The sequence below is a fragment of the Halyomorpha halys genome, unplaced genomic scaffold, assembly GCF_000696795.3.
Source record: "Halyomorpha halys isolate HHAL.00 unplaced genomic scaffold, Hhal_1.1 Scaffold1118.1, whole genome shotgun sequence".
Lineage (NCBI taxonomy): Eukaryota > Metazoa > Arthropoda > Insecta > Hemiptera > Pentatomidae > Halyomorpha > Halyomorpha halys.
In genome coordinates this window covers 200,928-218,910 of record NW_027113493.1, presented here as the reverse complement: position 1 = coordinate 218,910, position 17,983 = coordinate 200,928, and the positions used below count along the sequence as shown (strand labels likewise).

At 30.6% G+C, this 17,983-nt stretch overlaps 1 protein-coding gene across 1 annotated transcript in view; it reads left to right on the top strand.

The window, feature by feature from the left end:
- Positions 1-17,983, top strand: part of LOC106688376 (kin of IRRE-like protein 2) — a 176,508-nt gene that overhangs the window by 27,345 nt on the left and 131,180 nt on the right. Inside the window, exon 2 of the mRNA XM_067050949.1 lies at positions 15,167-15,265. Within this exon, the coding sequence (XP_066907050.1) occupies positions 15,167-15,265 (99 nt within the window). The remainder of the gene's footprint in view (positions 1-15,166; positions 15,266-17,983) is intronic.

The following is a 17,983-nucleotide window of genomic DNA, read 5'->3' as shown; positions in this document are numbered from 1 at the left end:
ATTAAAAGTACAAATGTACAAACGCAAGGTAGTATTTTTATTTTTGCGTGTTTATTTTTTTGACTTTCTATCAATTATTAACAAGAACTATAAGAAAACCTTTTGAAGGACAAATTAATATATAATAATATTGTGAATAATAGGATTGATAGTATAACGTCTAACTTATATGATGATTTCAATTATATTAATGTTTTAATTAAAGAAAATGATTGTTATACGAATAAAAATGATTTCTATAATATAATCGTTTCCCAACGGCATCAAATTGATAATAAAAGTATATATAATATCGTAATGTTCGATAATTTATATTAATTCGTATTATGGTGTAGAAAACTTCATGAATAGTTTTAATATAGACACACCACACTTTTATTGTCAGTTTTGGTTTTCAGTACTTCAATGTTGTCAATGTTGTTCAATGTTCAATGAATGTTCAATGTTAGACAAAAGTAGTTGGAGAACCATCTGGGCCCATTGCCAATCCTTTTCTTCAATTCTTCTCGACCTGTTTGTCAACACATACTTCACTAACTATTATTTCCCCTTTTTGGATGAATCTAACGCCACTTTTTTTGATTTCATTGAGTTTTTTTTTTTATTTAACAAAAAGTAAATATTTTATAATTAATTAAGTTACAATATTATAGGATGTTCTGCCATTTCGCCATAATTTGATGTACTGATTGTTTTAAACCCCCTCTTATAATTTTAAGAATCGACAAAATCATTTCCCTCTTGTATCTCATTTAATCTAGATTTTTTTCATATTTCACAATAATTATTTTTATCAATAAAAACGAAATGTTAGAACAGTCCATTAAACATACCCCGTCACTGAGCTGGTCCAGTATTCTTAACTTCCATGTTCTGAATGAGATTTTTTTAAGCACTCTCATTACACCTCGTTAAACACCTTCTCAAAATTGTAGGTGACACTCCAGAAAATCAAGATATAACTATGTTTTGACAACTATAGCTCTTTTTGGACGCCAACTTTTTTCAATCTCTGATTTAACGAGGACCTCAAATTTTGAAAACATATGTCTACAGTTTATTATCTGGATACTTATATGGTGTCAGCTTCTTAATTGTCTTATCATTGTTTGCCATTTCCTCGTCACTGGTTTCGTGATATGCGTTTAAATTAATGTTTTTATAATATTATATTGGTAAATTTTTTGGAATAGATTCGATTTTGTATAATATTTTGAGGATTGGTTCAGGTAAAGTTTAAAAAAAAGGTATGAAAATACTAATTTTGGTGCGAACCTCTCTCTGTTCATCAATAGTTATTCTTGATGAACTTACTTCTTATTTAATCATTTATAGCACCCTTATGTTATATGTTATAATATTAATTTAAAATTCATTTTGCAGAATCAAGGAAAAATGACTTAAGTATCATGCAGATGTCAGCATTTACCGCATCATTTTTATACATTTTAGCGGGAAAGTTGGATAATCCTTAATGATTATCTATTATTAGAGACAACCCTAGATAATACTTTAAGTTATCATTAGGTACATACCAAAATGCAGTACAAAATTTAATATGTAGGATTTAAATGTTTCTATGTACATGAATAAGTTAAATTTATTAGTACAATTCAAATAATTTTTCTTTTAGATACATGATGTAATGCCAGTGAGCTAACGATTTATATATTTTTTTTAGTTACAACGATGCTAGTCATTGTATTTTTTTTTACCAAATTTGGGTTTCTCAGAACTTTATTTATTTCTTTATTTTTTTTTACTCAAGATTAATCCACAAGAAAAGTCCAGCGGGTTTCTACTTTATAAGAAAATCATGTTTTTTTATGTACATATTATTTTTAATATGAACATTTATAAAATTATGATTTGAAAATATGTTTTTCAAGATAACATAAGCCCTTATTTTTTTTTAAACACCTTAAAATACATTCAGGTAAGAAAAGGATTCATCTTTTCTTTTCGTAATATACTCGTACTTCATCCTGTACTTGTTTTTATTTTTCCACAGGAGAGTACGAAAAAAAAAAAGCTTTTTTTATGTTACCTTTTAATCATCCATTTATATCGAGTATTAGTCGATATGTGAAGACGATCTCTGAAGGTTGACATAAATAATATTAAAAATAATTAAAGTGGAATCTTACGTTACCGCAAAGCCACTTAGTATATAAGCTCGTGGAAAAAAGGCAGTTATCTCACCCCAATTTTCGAATTCATAAATGTTAACTACTTATAATAAGGAGTCAGAATTGTCTGGCAAGTCTGGCAATCCAGTTCAGGGAGTTTAAAAATGGCGGCCGTTCCAAAAAGTAACTAAAACTCAAAAAAATGCAGTTATTTCATTCCTCTTGGTACTTGACTCATATGAAACAAGGATTGATACTTAAACAAAAAAAAAAACCTGTCTGCCAAGATTGTGCTGTGCCGCACTTTGTGCAGACGAGTTCCAAAATTCAACTTTATGAACTCAAAAATGGAGTTATTGCATACCTCTTGGTTTTTGACTTATATGAAACTGGGGTTGGTACAGACACAAAAGAAATCTATCAGCCAAGCTAGTGCTGTTCCTCACGTTGTGCAGACTCGGTCCAAAATACGACTTTGGAAACTCGAAATTCGAATTATTTATATTTAATCATTTATATCTTAATTATTAGTTATTACATTATTATAAATCTGAAATTTGACGAAAAAACTCAATTTTATCAAATTAGGTATGTTACGGTCGTTTAATTGATAAATTGGATTATTGTTGGTTTTGCTTTTATACATGAAATTTACTTTAGTTACAAACATCATTATTAATAAAAAATTATAAGAATAAAAAGTAAGTAGTATTTAAATTTTATTGAACGATTTAATAAAATAACGAAAGAACAGTTTTGTAAAAATATTTTCAAATATCAATATTTACCAAATATACTTTTTAAACTCTTCTTTTGTCATATAAATAAATCGTTGTTAGGAATCTAATTGCAGCTAGTTAAATACACTACAAAATTTTTTTTAATTAGTCTTTTCGTAAGAGTGATAGTTTTCATGATATTAGCGAAATCTATTCACAAAATGTCCATTTCTCGTTCTTCTAAAGAAAAGTTATGCTTATGACGGCTATATCTCAGGAACTATTAGATGTACAGATGCCTGTTAGGCATCAAACTAAAGATTGTTTAACGTCCTAAAAAAGAAAGCTATTATTAGTTTTTTTCTTCGGAGTAGTGTTTTCATTATATTAGCAAAATAAATCCACAAAATGTCGATTGTTCGTTTTCTGACAAAATGTTTTGCTTTTGACGGCTATATTCCAAGAACTATTAAATGAACTTATGTCTGTTAGGCATCAAACTAAAGCTTGTTAAAAGTCATAAAAACCAATTTAACCGCATTTTTTGAGTTTTTAAAGTTGGATTTTGGAACACGTCTGCACAAGGAGTGGCACAGCACTAACTTGGCAACCAGGTTTCTTTCGTGTCTGTTCCAACCCTAGTTTCGTATAGGTCAAAAACCAACATGTATGAAATAACTTCATTTGTGAGTGTTTAAAGTTAAATTTTGAAACTCGTCTGCACAACGTGCGGCACAGCACAATCTTGGCATACAGGTTTCTTATGTGTACATACCAACCTCGTTTCATATGAGTCAAGAACCAAGAAGTATGAAATAACTGCATTTTTTTCAGTTTTTGTTACTTTTTTGGAACGGCCACCTTTTTTAAACTCACCTGAACAGGATTAGCAGACTCGTCAATGCTGACTAGTTTACATTAATGAATTCAAGAACGATGACGTTACAATCTCCTAGGAGATCATTATCTAAAAAAATAAGGGAACCTTTCCTTCCTTTTCTTATTTATATCGAGCTAATTGTACAATGTATTTGTTTGTATCACATTATTTTTGGTGTTATGGTATTGAAGGATTGTGATGTAGTCGTCTTACTAATCCACCAATATTCTTTAGAAATGATTGATTTGGAGGTAAGATAGAAAAGGCAATAAAGGTGAGCAGGAAAGGAGTGCTCACCGATTCCTTGTTTTAGCTACATGCATTGTTTTTACATAAATATTAAACATTATTTTAGTTGCATTAGTAAATTTTGGAGGGTATGATAAACCAAGCTCTGGTCATGGTAATATTAAATTGGGGCGAGAATGGAAGATTTCCTCTTATTACTATTAGTTATTTCCCTGATTTTGACTGTATGCTGTTCCACTCGGCCCGATAAATAAAAATTGGTTAGTATTTCTTAAGTGGTTAATATCACGCGTAATTAATTGTGTTCTAATGTTTTTACTTTTATTATCCAGCTGAATATTTTGGTTGAAATTTATATATATCAGCTCGTGCTTTAGATGCATCTACACAAAAGTGTTTTCAACTAATGATCCTTACAAGAGGGAATCGGGTGAATCACTGAAGAGGAGATATTATTCATCTCATGGCTGAAGTGAGTATGAGTATATTCCCAGGCGCGTTGTGCAACGCTTCCAATAAGGGCCTGATCACGTCCTACGCCACCCTTCCAGCTTATTGTCTGCCGGATCCCTTCTGTAGTTAGCCCTTCCTTACAATGTCATCTGTTTGTCTCCGTTATTGGGCCAATTTTCAGTATTACAAAAAAAAAAATTCTAAATATCTCTCTCAATAGTTCCTTCAATTTTGTTTATTCGATAGTAGTAATAAAGATGTACAATACGTGATTGGAAATACGAAGAGTATAGAAAATTAATGTATGAAATATAAAGCCGTAGAAGAGAGTAACGAAAAACGCATAGACGTATTAAATTTATTCATAAATCTTTTCATGGATCCTTGGTTGTTATAACTTGTGAGCGTTCTTTGTACAGTGTTTCATATTTTCATACTCATTTAATTGTAAATGGACTTATAACATAATTATGATAATTTGGTATTGAGTGATAGTTAAACTGGCAATATTATGGATTTGCGTGTGGTTATAAAACGTGTTTACATATTGTAAGCAGTTTCATTTCTAGCGTACCAAAGTGCTTAGAAGTTTAAGTATCTAAACTTTTGAAACCTAACAGTCTTTAAATCAACGAAGAAATGAAATCAGGAATATTTAAATATTTGCTATTTGCAGTCGTGAAATTGCCCAATGCGTACTCCTTTTATCGAAACTGGAACGAAAGAATTTATAAAACCATTATATTTTTAAATATAGAATTTTCTCTTGATAGATTTAAAAATTAAAATTAAAAAACTGTTTGGTTATTTTTTTTTTCCCGTAGCTATATTGAACGAATACAAAGTTATATAAGGTGTTTTAGTTGTATTTCGTGGTTAAATTAATGGATTTTGAATTTTTTTTCTTTAGAGCATCAGAGTTTTATATTTTAATATCCATTTAATTGTAAATGGTTAATAGACTTAAAACATAATTGTGATAATTTGGTATTGAGCAACGTTTTAGATAAAAACAAAACCCCACTACAAAGACACTGTTAAACACAAAACTATTTCAAATAGATCCAAAAAAAAAAAAAAAAATTGGTATTAATTATGTGATTGTTAAACTGGCAATATTATGGACTTGCGTGTGGTTATAAAACGTGTTTACATATTGTAAGCTGTTTCTTTTCTAGCGTACCAAGTGTGAAAGAATTTAATGAACTATTATATTTTTAAATATAGTTTTTTTTTATCGATTTAAAAACTAAAATTAATAAACTTTTTTTTTTTGCATCCATTTGTTTTATTTTTTTTCTCTGTTTGATGTTAATTTTGTGAGAGCAAATTTTCTGATTTCAAAAACCAAAACACTAATTCCACTGTTTTTTCTATCGTCTGTGTGAGTTTTTGAAATATTTGGGCTCAATCCTAAGTTATTGAGGTGCGACGTGAAACATGGATATTCCTTGAAGGTATGTCATATAGTCAAACTGCTGTTACAATATTTACATTTTGTAGGCGGCTGTTTTGAGATATGATAGGAGTGAGTAATCATCGTGTGAGCTATTCTAAGCTTAGTCAAAACGACATCTACTACATTTACTGCTGGAGGTACCCAGGGCTTGATGTCCTTCTTCATAATTTTTAATTTACTCCTTGGGCTTTCGTTCCAAAAAGATTTCCATCTATCTTTTATTTCCTTTTCGAGAAGGTTGCTCATTTCCGATTGAGTTGAAATTATTTACCCCCTCCCGGCAGCTGGACCAGCCAGTTCATTCCCTGCGATTACCCCTCCCCCCCCCCAAAAAAAAAATATATATATCGAAAAAATATACGACGCCAACAATAAGACGACAGACCAAAAGAGACTATGCTCGTTATATTTTACACCACCAGTTTAATTAATTATCATTTAGTTGTGGACTTAAAGTATATACTAATGAGATTATGATTTTCTAAGTCAACATCGTGCTCGTTCGAGGAACATTTCTTTTTATACTCCCTCTTGATAATTAATTCATACTAAAACTTGGTTTTCAATTGAAAATTCAATATCCGACTCTTGTGAAAAATTCATATAACGCCAACTTTTTCTTGAAATGTACTGCGGAGAGAAACGATCTCAGGCGGCTAATGTAGTGTGTCAAATGAGAAAACATTCTGGATTGGGGTATAAAATATAGATGCTATTCCTACTGAATGTGAAACTTTTCTGTTTAACTTTTTGTGGTTGCATGAACTGGAGGTTGGTAACGACATTCTCTTCCACTGTGGAAGTTTTTCGTATACCTATGCCTGCCACCATACTCACAAGACCGCCGTACTTACGATATGACGATATATGTTCCTTCATAATTTATACTTAAAAATTAATAGTAAAATCTTCTCGGGTGAATATGTTTTTCTTTGTGCGTAAGAGGAGAAAAAATGCAGTAATTTTAGCTCATGTTGTATTTCTTGAATTAAAACTCTTTATAGTTACTGGTCGAATTTGAGGGGTCTACCAACTACAGTTATTGGAAATAATAAATGACGGCTGTTCCAAAAAATTAAAAGAAATTGATTTTTCATTGGGAGCTGCATATCATTAAAACCACTCACGAAATTAAAACATCGAATTAAATACAATTTAAAGAAAAGTAAATTGGTTAAAATATGAACCCCCAAAAAATATTTACATATTTACCTTAATATTCCCTGTAATACACTTTTTTAAAAGCAACATATTCTAACGAAACATCAGTTGTTAGTGAATTTATTTTGGTAAAACTATAACTCAGTAATCATTAGACTTACAGATGTTTACCATATTAAAGCTAATTTAATGTACTATTAAGTTAGTTTATAATATTCATCTTCGTAAGAGTAGTAGTTTTCATGATATTTGACAAATGAAATTAACAAATGTTGATCTATAGTTGTTCAGATATAAATTTCATATGCAATATTTATAAAAACTACCACTTCTATATAGAAAACGTCACAAACTACTTTATAGTAAATTAAAAGTTAAGGTCGTAGACTGCCATCTACACTAATCTACTATCTACTATCTATCATAAACTTCATATCTATAACGATAAACGTCATAAATTACTTTATAGTAAACTTTTGCTATTCTTCCTAATTATAGTTGGAAAGTTCATCAATATTGACTGGTAAATATACAAAGTTTTCATCAAATTAATCAAAAATCGGATTGAAACGACTGTTTTCTTCCACTGGCCTCTTTGGCATTGAATGCATCTGTCTTCCTCCGCACCCGTTTCTGAAGTATCAAGTACGGGAGAAACCATAATGATCCGTATCCAACCCTCAAATGTAATCGAAACGGGGCCAGTGCGCCAAACATTGATTTCAATTATTAATGATAGCAAAATAAAAACAAAAAAATTTCTTATGTATATTTTTAAAAATTTTTTACATAAATTCAAACAATTGCGAACAACAGTCTTGTGTAAACAAGACTAACCAAAGCTATAGTGCATCAATCCATGATTGTTCAATGTATCCTAAACTTCAATTTTTAGAATGATTGTACACGTTGGAATGTAAGTGCCTAGTTAGAAAAGGAAGAATTCTTATTTAGGAACGTACTCTTATATATATTTGGGATATCAAAGTTTTGTTCTCTCTTATTTCGAAATCAGGAAACTTTAGTACTAACAATGGCTCTCGAAACTAAACAAGGAGGAAGAAACACGTATTTGTCATCCCAAGAGTACAAGATTCCATCCATTTGTTGTTAACTTTTTGTTGCTCATGAATGCTCTTCAAGATTTAATGTTGATTAATAATCTAAAATTTCTGTCCACAATGACCAAAAATAACACACCATGACGAGTATGTTAGGTTTTCTAAAAAGGGACAATAGGTTCTTATTTTGTATGCACTAAAAAACAACAACAACTGAAGAATGTTTTGCCGATTCTCAGCTTTCACTCAACCAGAGAAGATGGAGCAGCCACAAGGGATACAAAAAAAATATGTAGGCCATGTTTAGAAACAAAGGAAACAAGAATCACTCATTTCAAATAAGTCATAAGTAGACAGTTTATTTGTTTACAACATTCAAGAAACAAACGTAACGGTTATATTTTATTATTTAAATTACGTTGTGATTTAATTGATAATAAATAAACAGTCTTTACAAAATTAAATGTTTAGGTTAATTTTCTTTATAATTTTCATTTATATGCACTAATATATATCTAATAATAATAATACATTGTTTTAAACTTAAATTACACATTTTTAATGAAAATTAATAATTAAATGTTTTATCAATGATCGTTGGATGACAGGAAAAATTTTGAGTAACAATTAGAATATTTTATTTTGTTGGGATGGATTAAATATATCACCTGATTATTATTTGGATTTATATTAGACGATCATTTTCTTTTATTTATGGTTTCATGTGAATCCAGCAAATATTTGAGAAATAACACATTATTTCCTGAATTCTAAGATGATCGTTTTGAGATTTTCAAAGTTCCAACATTTTCACTTCTTCTTATTCTTTCTCCTTAAGTGCCTTTCAGCATGGAGTAGCCTCTAACCACTTGGTCCTCACATCTCGGTCCATGGCAAGCATCTTCATTTGAGTCAGCTTTTTTCCTTTTTCCAGACCTAGTCGTTGGATATGTTCCCTATAGCTCCTTCTAGGTCTGCTTCGTGGTCTTCTATCAGTCGGCATTGCCTCAATACATTTTGTTGTCTCTCTGCCTTCCTCCATTCTACAGACATGTCCGTGCCATTGTAGCTGTCGGTGTTCAATCACTGATTTCACTGAGGTGATCTGAAGTTCTTCTGTTATTCTTCCATTCCTTATCCTGTCTCTCCTAGTATTGCCCAATATTCTTCACAAAAATTGCATTTCAGCAGCCGTAATCCTGCTCAAGTGATTGTCTTGGATGACCCAACTTTCAATGCCAAATAATAGTTTTGGAAGACATATTGCTTTAAAGTTATGGAGTTTGATGTCCTTAACTACCTCTCTCTTTCCCACAATAGTATTGCACATCAAGTCGTAAATATTATTTGATTTATTTATGATATTGGACACCAACATTTTCACAAAAGTCTTAAGTCAAAATTATTTTTAGATAAGATAATCTTAATTTTTTTTTATATATGAATACTCCATTTATTCACACAAATCAATTACACTAATTACAAATCATTCAGGTTAGAATATTATGGAAAGCTTAATATCCTACAAAGTCCTTCAATTAAATATTTAGGCTACAGTGAAATATTTTTACCTTTATTCCTAATTCAATTCAACTTTTAATTGACAAGGTTTTACAAATATCAGATGACCGAACAATGATTTATTGATTTATTTTTGATAGCTATTTCACTTATATAAATTATGGATCTGTGAGTATATTATAAATCATTTAAAAATAATAAATGGAAATAGAGTTAAACCTGCCCAGGTAGAGTTTATGGCAAAAGTTTATGGAAGAGCCATAAGCCGATATAAAGAGATCAGTAGAAGCAACTGGGCCGGGGTGACAGCCAATATAGCCACTCCATTGCTTTGACAAACAGATTTCCCTTCCATGGCTATGCATATAAAATGAGAAATTTTCTCAAAATAATACCGTATTGGAAGAGAACGAGAAAATTTAAGATTATCATTTGGAGAAACATCTACAATTCCCTTCTTAGGACATACCTTATGTAAATTTTACTTAAGACAAGAATCTTTAACTTTATCCATAGATTGAAATATTTCTTTTTCATTTAAATCTTCTTTCAGAAATATTAGAAATTAGTTTATAACTTATTATTTTGGTTTTAATCATTTATGAATTGGTATTAGACAATAATTATCAAGTTAAAATATTTTGAATAGTTTTAAAATACAAAGTTTATAAATAGATCACTTCTTAAATATGGACAAAAAATAAACTATTTATAAAAAAAAATAAAAAAAATATTTTAAAAAATTACTAAAAATAATTGAGAGCTAAGACTGGCATTGGCAAAAAAAAAAAGAAAAGAGAAGATGTTCCTGATAAATTAAAAGTAGTTTTTTGAATTAAAAATTCTAAAAATACATCCTTGGCATAACAGAAGGAATTAAAAGCAAATGTTTGATTTTGAGAGTCATTTTTTAAAAATTTTATATCGTTACATAAAAAATTCAAAATATATGAAATATTAGTTAATTTCCTGGAAAATAAGTTGACACAATCTATTTTTTCAACCACCTCACTTTAACTGTCCTTTTCAGTTGATTTTTAATTAAATTTTTTTTTTTGGCTGATTTCAAACGTAAACTAATTATACGATAGAAGAAATTTTTTTGTAAATAGCAAGAATACATAGAAATACACGTGGTATTAGCAAACACTACGTGGTTTGGTCTATGAAGTTTTTGAAAAAACAAAAGAGTATTCGGTAATACCCCATAAACCGCCATTACCTAAGTATCACTAAGTAATAAAAAAAAAAAAGGTAAAGTGTCAATGGCTCAATATAAATCAAAAGTAAAAGTTACAAGTCTTCAAAGTCCAAAATCTCCGGAACCAACCATTATACCAAGAACAAGAGATTTGCTTAGTTTTTTTTTTAGGGCTGATTTTTTGGTGTATATTAAGAGCTTTTTGTCCAGTATTGTTTCGCTGTTCCAAGTATTCTGTTTTCCACAGACGACTTTTATATTAAATGGTTAGGGCCAAAATATTTGGGCCACTGTCTGTGAAGTCCATTACGTGAAATATATAATGTATCTGTTCCAAGATAAAGCCATTTCTAGTAAAATTATTTCATTTTATTAAAACGTAGAGAATTTAGGAGGAATCCCTTTTTTTCTTTTCTGAAAATATGATCTTATGTTTATTGATGAAAGATTGTGCACTGAAAACCAAATTTCACCTTGAAATTATATACTATACTATATAAATTGCAATTATCAATAAATTTTATTTGAAAAGAAAAAAAGTTCTATTTTGCATTATTGCTTCTTTTAAATTTTGTGTTCTAAGTGTCAGATTTCGCCTCTAGTAATTACATTTTTTACTGTAAAAATTGTTTTATAAATAAGTTTTTTAATATACTTACAGTAAAGAAATTTAATTAAAATCAGAACAATATGGATGGTAGATATAAAGATGGCTGAACGATTATTCTTTGTTTGTTAGGTTTGCTTTTAATTGATAGAAGTGCAGAACTTTAAGTTAAGGTAGCTACTTAAAGTTGTCTAATATCTTTCCCTTCGGCTTCAGGGACTCATCTGAGAAGTCCCAAAACTTCATCTGGCTAATTATCCTAGAAAATTAATTTATATCTTTCAATTATAATTATTCCAAAATGTGTCAAAATTACTATGATTCTATTTTAAGTTTTTTTTTTTTGGTTTTAGCCATTAGAATTTCTTGCATGGCGGTGAAAAGTTTATTAATATAAAAAAATAGTAATGGCTAGCTATTCAAATAAAAAAGTAATATATCTCATTCTTTCATTCTAAGTAAGATTTAGAGACGCAGTATTTTTGTGAGTGATTGCTATAATTAAAATAAAAGTGATTCGGTCAGAATCACGCTCGGCAGTCAAATTTTTCCCTAAGGGGGAACCCACTTTATAAGGCTATGTGAATCCCGGAGGACTCACGAATCCAGAGAGTTAACTCATTGTTACAGTAACAGGATGAATAATTATTTGATACAGCTGGTTACGAAACCGGATCCTTGGAGTTAGTAGCACAGTGCCTTACTGCTGAGCTACCCCACTCTATGTATATAATAGGGTATATTTTCAGGAATAGTAGTTGCAATAAGTAACTTTCCAATTCTCTCGGGTTTTAATATATCTCAATAATAATGAATAGACTGTGGATGCGATAGCACCATTTTCCGGAAAGAATTGAATTGAACTGGAGCGAAAGTTGAAATTCAGCGGGTTCCGTAGATCATCGGAAGATTTATAGATGAAAGAAGTGCTGCTAAGTTCCCTAAAAGTGAGAGCTGGCCGGAGTTAATCAAATAGTTTTCGAATGAGGTCTTGAAAGGGAATGTCGTTTAAGTGAAATGGTCCAGAAAAGCGAAAGACGTGGAATGAGGGATGCTGCTCAATAACACCTCAACACCAGTGGAAAATTCCCTTCCCCTTTTCCTTTTTCCATCAACTGCTTCCTTGGACATCGCTTTTGTACTCAGCTGATCTTGTAAAATATAATATGCTTTTAATAAAACTTCTATTTATATTAATTCTAAAGGTTATTCTGATGTAAAAATATTAAGTACGGAAATTTATGTTATAATGATGAATAATAATACCAAGGAGCTCTAGATCAAAATAAATGTTGTCCATTTCCTGAAAATAAAAAATTCACTTTACTACATAATTGAAAATAATTTCTGGCCATAAACCTTAGTCTAACATGAACTGCTCCCAGTTTCTGATTTAGAGAGCTTTTTTTTCAGTTTGTTATTCATATTTTGCTATAAGCCGAAACTACCTAATTCGATATTTCATTCCGTTTTTATTTATTTTTTAATATACCATTATCTTATGGATTAAACATCCTTATATCGAAAACTGTAGTTAGTAAGCAATTACTGTTTCTCTACTTACGGTTATAAAAGAAGGTGATGTGGCCAAGTTCATGAAAGCCGTGTTTATAATCGGAGCGGTTCTTTGGGCAGAAAGGTAAGTGAACAGCCTACTGGAAAAAAGAAATTGGAAATATCAATGAAATTGTATATGATGAAGGAAGTAGACATTACTTGAAGTATAGAAAAGGAGTGCACATAGCGATCTAAGTAGGGGCCGAGTGCCCTTGGAATGTTTTTCTTCAGAGCACCTTACTATATTTCTAATATGATGAATACACTTGATTTTTTTTTTCTAGTTTCAAAACTAATTTATAATCGTAAATTCCTACCTCCTACATACTTTCTCATCATTCGTTCCTTTCTCATTGATAGATTTTTCCAAGTAAACCACAATGGTTCCTGTTCATCCCTCTATTCTCAGTCCGCTGGTGTTCCTCAAGGTAGTATCCTTGGTCCCATCCTCTACACCGTCTATACAGCTGACATTCCAACCAATCCTAACACTATCCTCACCATGTAAGTCGATGACATATGTGTGCTCGCTGTTAATAATAACCCATTAATCGTATCCCAAAATTTCCAATCTCATATCACAGCCCTCGAAGAATGGTGTCGTAATTGGAGGATTAAGATAAATTCCAACAAATCCCATCAAATCACCTTTACCATTCGTTGTAAACCTACTGACTGCCCTACAGTTTCTATAATTGATGTTACTCTTACCCCTGTCGAACAGATCCGCTACCTTGGACTACATTTGGACAAACTATTAACCTGGAATCCTCACACAAAACTGAAAAGACAGGAAACCACGTCGATTTCGACTATTACAGCACTTACTAGACAAACGGTCTAAACTTCCAACACATTACAAAAGACTGATCTACATGACAGTAATAAGGCCAATCTGGACATATGGAGTTGAGTTTTCGGGCTCCACTAAACCTTCGAATTCCTCTAGTATTCAATCCTTGCAATCCAAAATCCTACGTAAAATCTTTAATGCTCCTTACTTTGTCGCAAACAAATCATACATAAAGACTTTAATGTTCCCTATGTAACCGATCTAGCTCGAACCAGATATCACTCCTTCCATTATAAACTCTTTAACCACTCAAATGCCCTAGTTTCTAATCTTGCATCCTCTTCCATTCCTGACAATTCTCCGAGGCGCTTGAAAAGAAGATGGCCATGAGACCATCTAATGTAAAATGTCATTAGAGTGCTACCAATGGGTAGTTTCTCTACACGCCTGTAACACTCCAATTTAATTTAGATCAGATTTACTAAATGTACAGTTGTAAATAACAATAAATAAACATTTTAAAAAAAATGTATACTAGTGATTTTATTGACCTTTTGCGCATTGTTTATTTATTTTTTTGTTAATTTGCTTGAAAACACGTAAAATGAAACAAACAAAATCGTTACAAAATTCAATTCCATGTAAGAATCTTTTATCATAGTATTTTTGTTATCAAGATCATTTATTAGTCCTAACAACCATTTTTTAGTATCCTTGTCCGGTCAAGCTGCGATTATGGAGTTTTACGCGAATTAATTTTAAAAAACTTTTTTCGTTAGATTTGCTTAATTTCTCGCACAAATTCCCAAAACCATAACAATTTTTTCTGCCTTAATTGACTGTTTACGCCTTCAGTATGGGTTGGATAAAAAAAGTGCCCGGTACGAATTCCTCTTAACATTTCAATTGCAATTAAAATCCTTTTAGAAAATTAAATTTAAAACACCATTAAAAGGTAGATGGTATGCCTTTTTAATGAAACATTACTAATTACACAGCGGAAATTTCATCAAATATTTAAAATTATGGACGTTAAGAGGGTAGACCGAGTGTCGAGAAACACCATGTATAGATCAATACTAATCTTGAATTGAGGCCCATCTGACAAAAAAAATTTGTTCCTGAGTTACATATTCCATATATTGTTCCTTAGAGTGGAGTTAATTTGTAACTTGTAAAGTGTAAAAAAGCTTAAAATATGTCTGTAGAACTACCTCAATAAAGAAAGTAATCGCGGTCTATGGTACACTCTTTGAAATGCGTCCAATTCTAAATAAAAAATAATGTTTTGTAAGATGTGTTACTATTCAAGAAAAGCAGCTATATGCTCATATTATATCCATGAAGATATTATTACTATTTCTTCCCTGTTTCAGGCTACATGGATGGTATGCCCCACTTTACAACTGAGGGCAGACACTTCAAGGTGGTGGAGCATGACAGTATAACCCTACCATGCAGAGTTGTCAACATTGGTAAGTAGAAATTATGAGTATGTTTATATACATATATTCCTTTTTATAATATCAAATTCCTTTCCAAACATCCCCACATAAGTTTATATTGAGGTTCGAGGTAAGGAACACAGTACCTCCAACCTCAATAAAAAATTAACCTGCATCGCTGAAGATTGTTTTAAACCGTAGTTCCTTAGCGATGGGCCACATGTGTCATGCCTTGCATAACAGGACGGTTCGGGAACATATAATCTTGAAACTATTTTTGTAAGCACTATTTTATTGATTATCATTCATGTTGTTTAGATGTCAACTGAAGTGTTTCAAAAGATAGATTAGTAGTAAAAGTTTAATCGAAATTCAATTTTAAGCAACCTGATTTTTAAATATTTTCCCTTTTCTCCAAATTGGAAGTTGGGTTTAGTTAGGAGTCTTAATTAAAAACAATACTGGGTTGGTTTGTATAATTAAAAGTCAAAGAAGAAGAACGAATTACTGTACTCAATATTTTCCCAGTAGTCTTTAACTCCTTAATAAGGATAAAATTAGCCTAACCATTTAAAGATTAATAGTGTAAAAAGAAAATGAATCGCTGTTTATTTTTATCAAAAACATTTCTAAATAAAACATTATATTAATACTGACACCTAAAAAAATTCTTTTTAAAAATTCATATGTAATTAAGAGTTCAAATAACATTCTTCCGCTTCGCATAATTTTCACTTCGAACCCAGATAACTGAATAAAATAAATTCGAAATTAATTACTTTATTTTCCCTTTATGCAAATAATCTGAAACTCCACCGAGAGGATATTCTGCCTCCGGTATCATTTTTGATGCTTTGGGTCAGTGTTTTTCAAGAGTTTATAGACTCAGTATTATTTGCTCTTTCGTTGGACTGGTATGGTTTTCAATTTTTTTTTTTAACTAGTTGTTTTGAATGTAATAACTATATATCGGGTGCTAAAAAAAAAAAGACATTACATTGTTATTTTTTAGTATCAGTTGAACCTTTAGAATCCTAAACTGGATAATGTTAAAACAGGTTATATAGTAGTATAAATAGGGTAGTACTATATATTCCTAACTATATACTTCATGATATTAGGAACTATGAATAGTTTAGATAAATTTGGGTCGTGGAATATCTCTCATCCTCTATGATTTTTATATTTTTGAGATGTCATTGATATTTAAATACCTAAAAACCGAATCGACCAAAATCTGGAATTAACTTCCCCAGAATTTAAAACTGACACTAATACTAAAATTAGACTGTAGGAAGATAGTCCGTGTAGCGATCAATAAAGCTAGAAAATATTTTTTTAAAACTATTTAATCGTAACCAACGTTTCACTCCAATTTGTAGGGCTTCGTCAGGGCTAAGTGAAAACAAGACGCAAACCTTCTATGATGTAACAAGAAAATTAGGAAGCATAAACAAAGGGAGGAGTAAAATATACAAACAATTTCTTTTTAAAAGAAAGAAACAAGTTCAGTTAAGGAAAGTTAAATATAGACGAATAGGAAACTAATTAATAGTGGATACAGCCATGTGTGATACAAGATACAACTAGAATAATTAATGGTAGAACACTTCTTATAAGAAAGAGCAATTGTATGAAGTACGCCCTCAACTGAAGGCCAGGCGCACATTCACTTTGATTAGCTGGTGGTAAATAATATACTCTTCGTTTTCAACAAATATTTAGTAAAATAAAAACGTACCTATACCCTATTTTTCTTGAATTAAATACTTAAGGATAATAGAGTAAAAAGTAAATTAATTGTGACAGTCTAGGGATGGTTGATAGAAATGAAACTTCTGGAAATAGAACAATTTATTAAAATTGTATTAATAATGAACAGGTGGTCCCAGGGAGAGCCTAAGACAGAAAATTTAAAGTGTGAAAATAATAATAATAAGAAGAAGAATAGAAGACCCATTTCCTAAGTCAAATCTAGCAATTTTTTTTTTATATTCTAATATATAGAAATTTTGAGATGTTTAAGGTATGAATTTTTGAATGTATAAATTTATACTTATATATGTATCAATTGTACCATTTATGTGACAAAATTATACGGAATGATTTTTTTAATTAGTTAACAATATCTCAGCAAAAGCCATCCATTTACTCAATGTCTTTTGTCATCAACATTCTGAATCGTATTTGACTCTATTTTCGACAAAAAAAAATTAACTTAAATTCCTTCACTTCAAATCTTTTCCTTTTTTGTCATTTTTGTCGGCTCGTATATCATTCCACCTCAATCTGCATACTTGTCGTAAAACGAGCCTGATGATCAGCCTATCATATTTGTTACAACTATGTACCGAACGATTTCTTGTTACAATTATTTTATAAGTGATTAAATGTGGTGTGTACCAATATCAAAAAAATTAAAAATTACTAATGATAGTAGATTAAGAAATAAATCAGCGCATACGAGAAGTAACAAATGTGTACCACTAACTCATTAACGTAATAATTGGCAAACAAATGTTGTTAAAAAAAAATATGACTGTATTTAAACTAGTACTTACGCCGAGCAATGCATTTGAATGTAGGCCTTTTACTGCAAAATTCAAAAGCCGTATACTACCCTCTACAATGAAATTCCTAAGGAAAAACCTTGGTAAAACTAGATCCGATAGAATAAGAAATAAAAGCGCAACAGAAGAGACAAGACAGAAACTGCTATTAGAAAATATATGCATAGAAAAGTGGTTC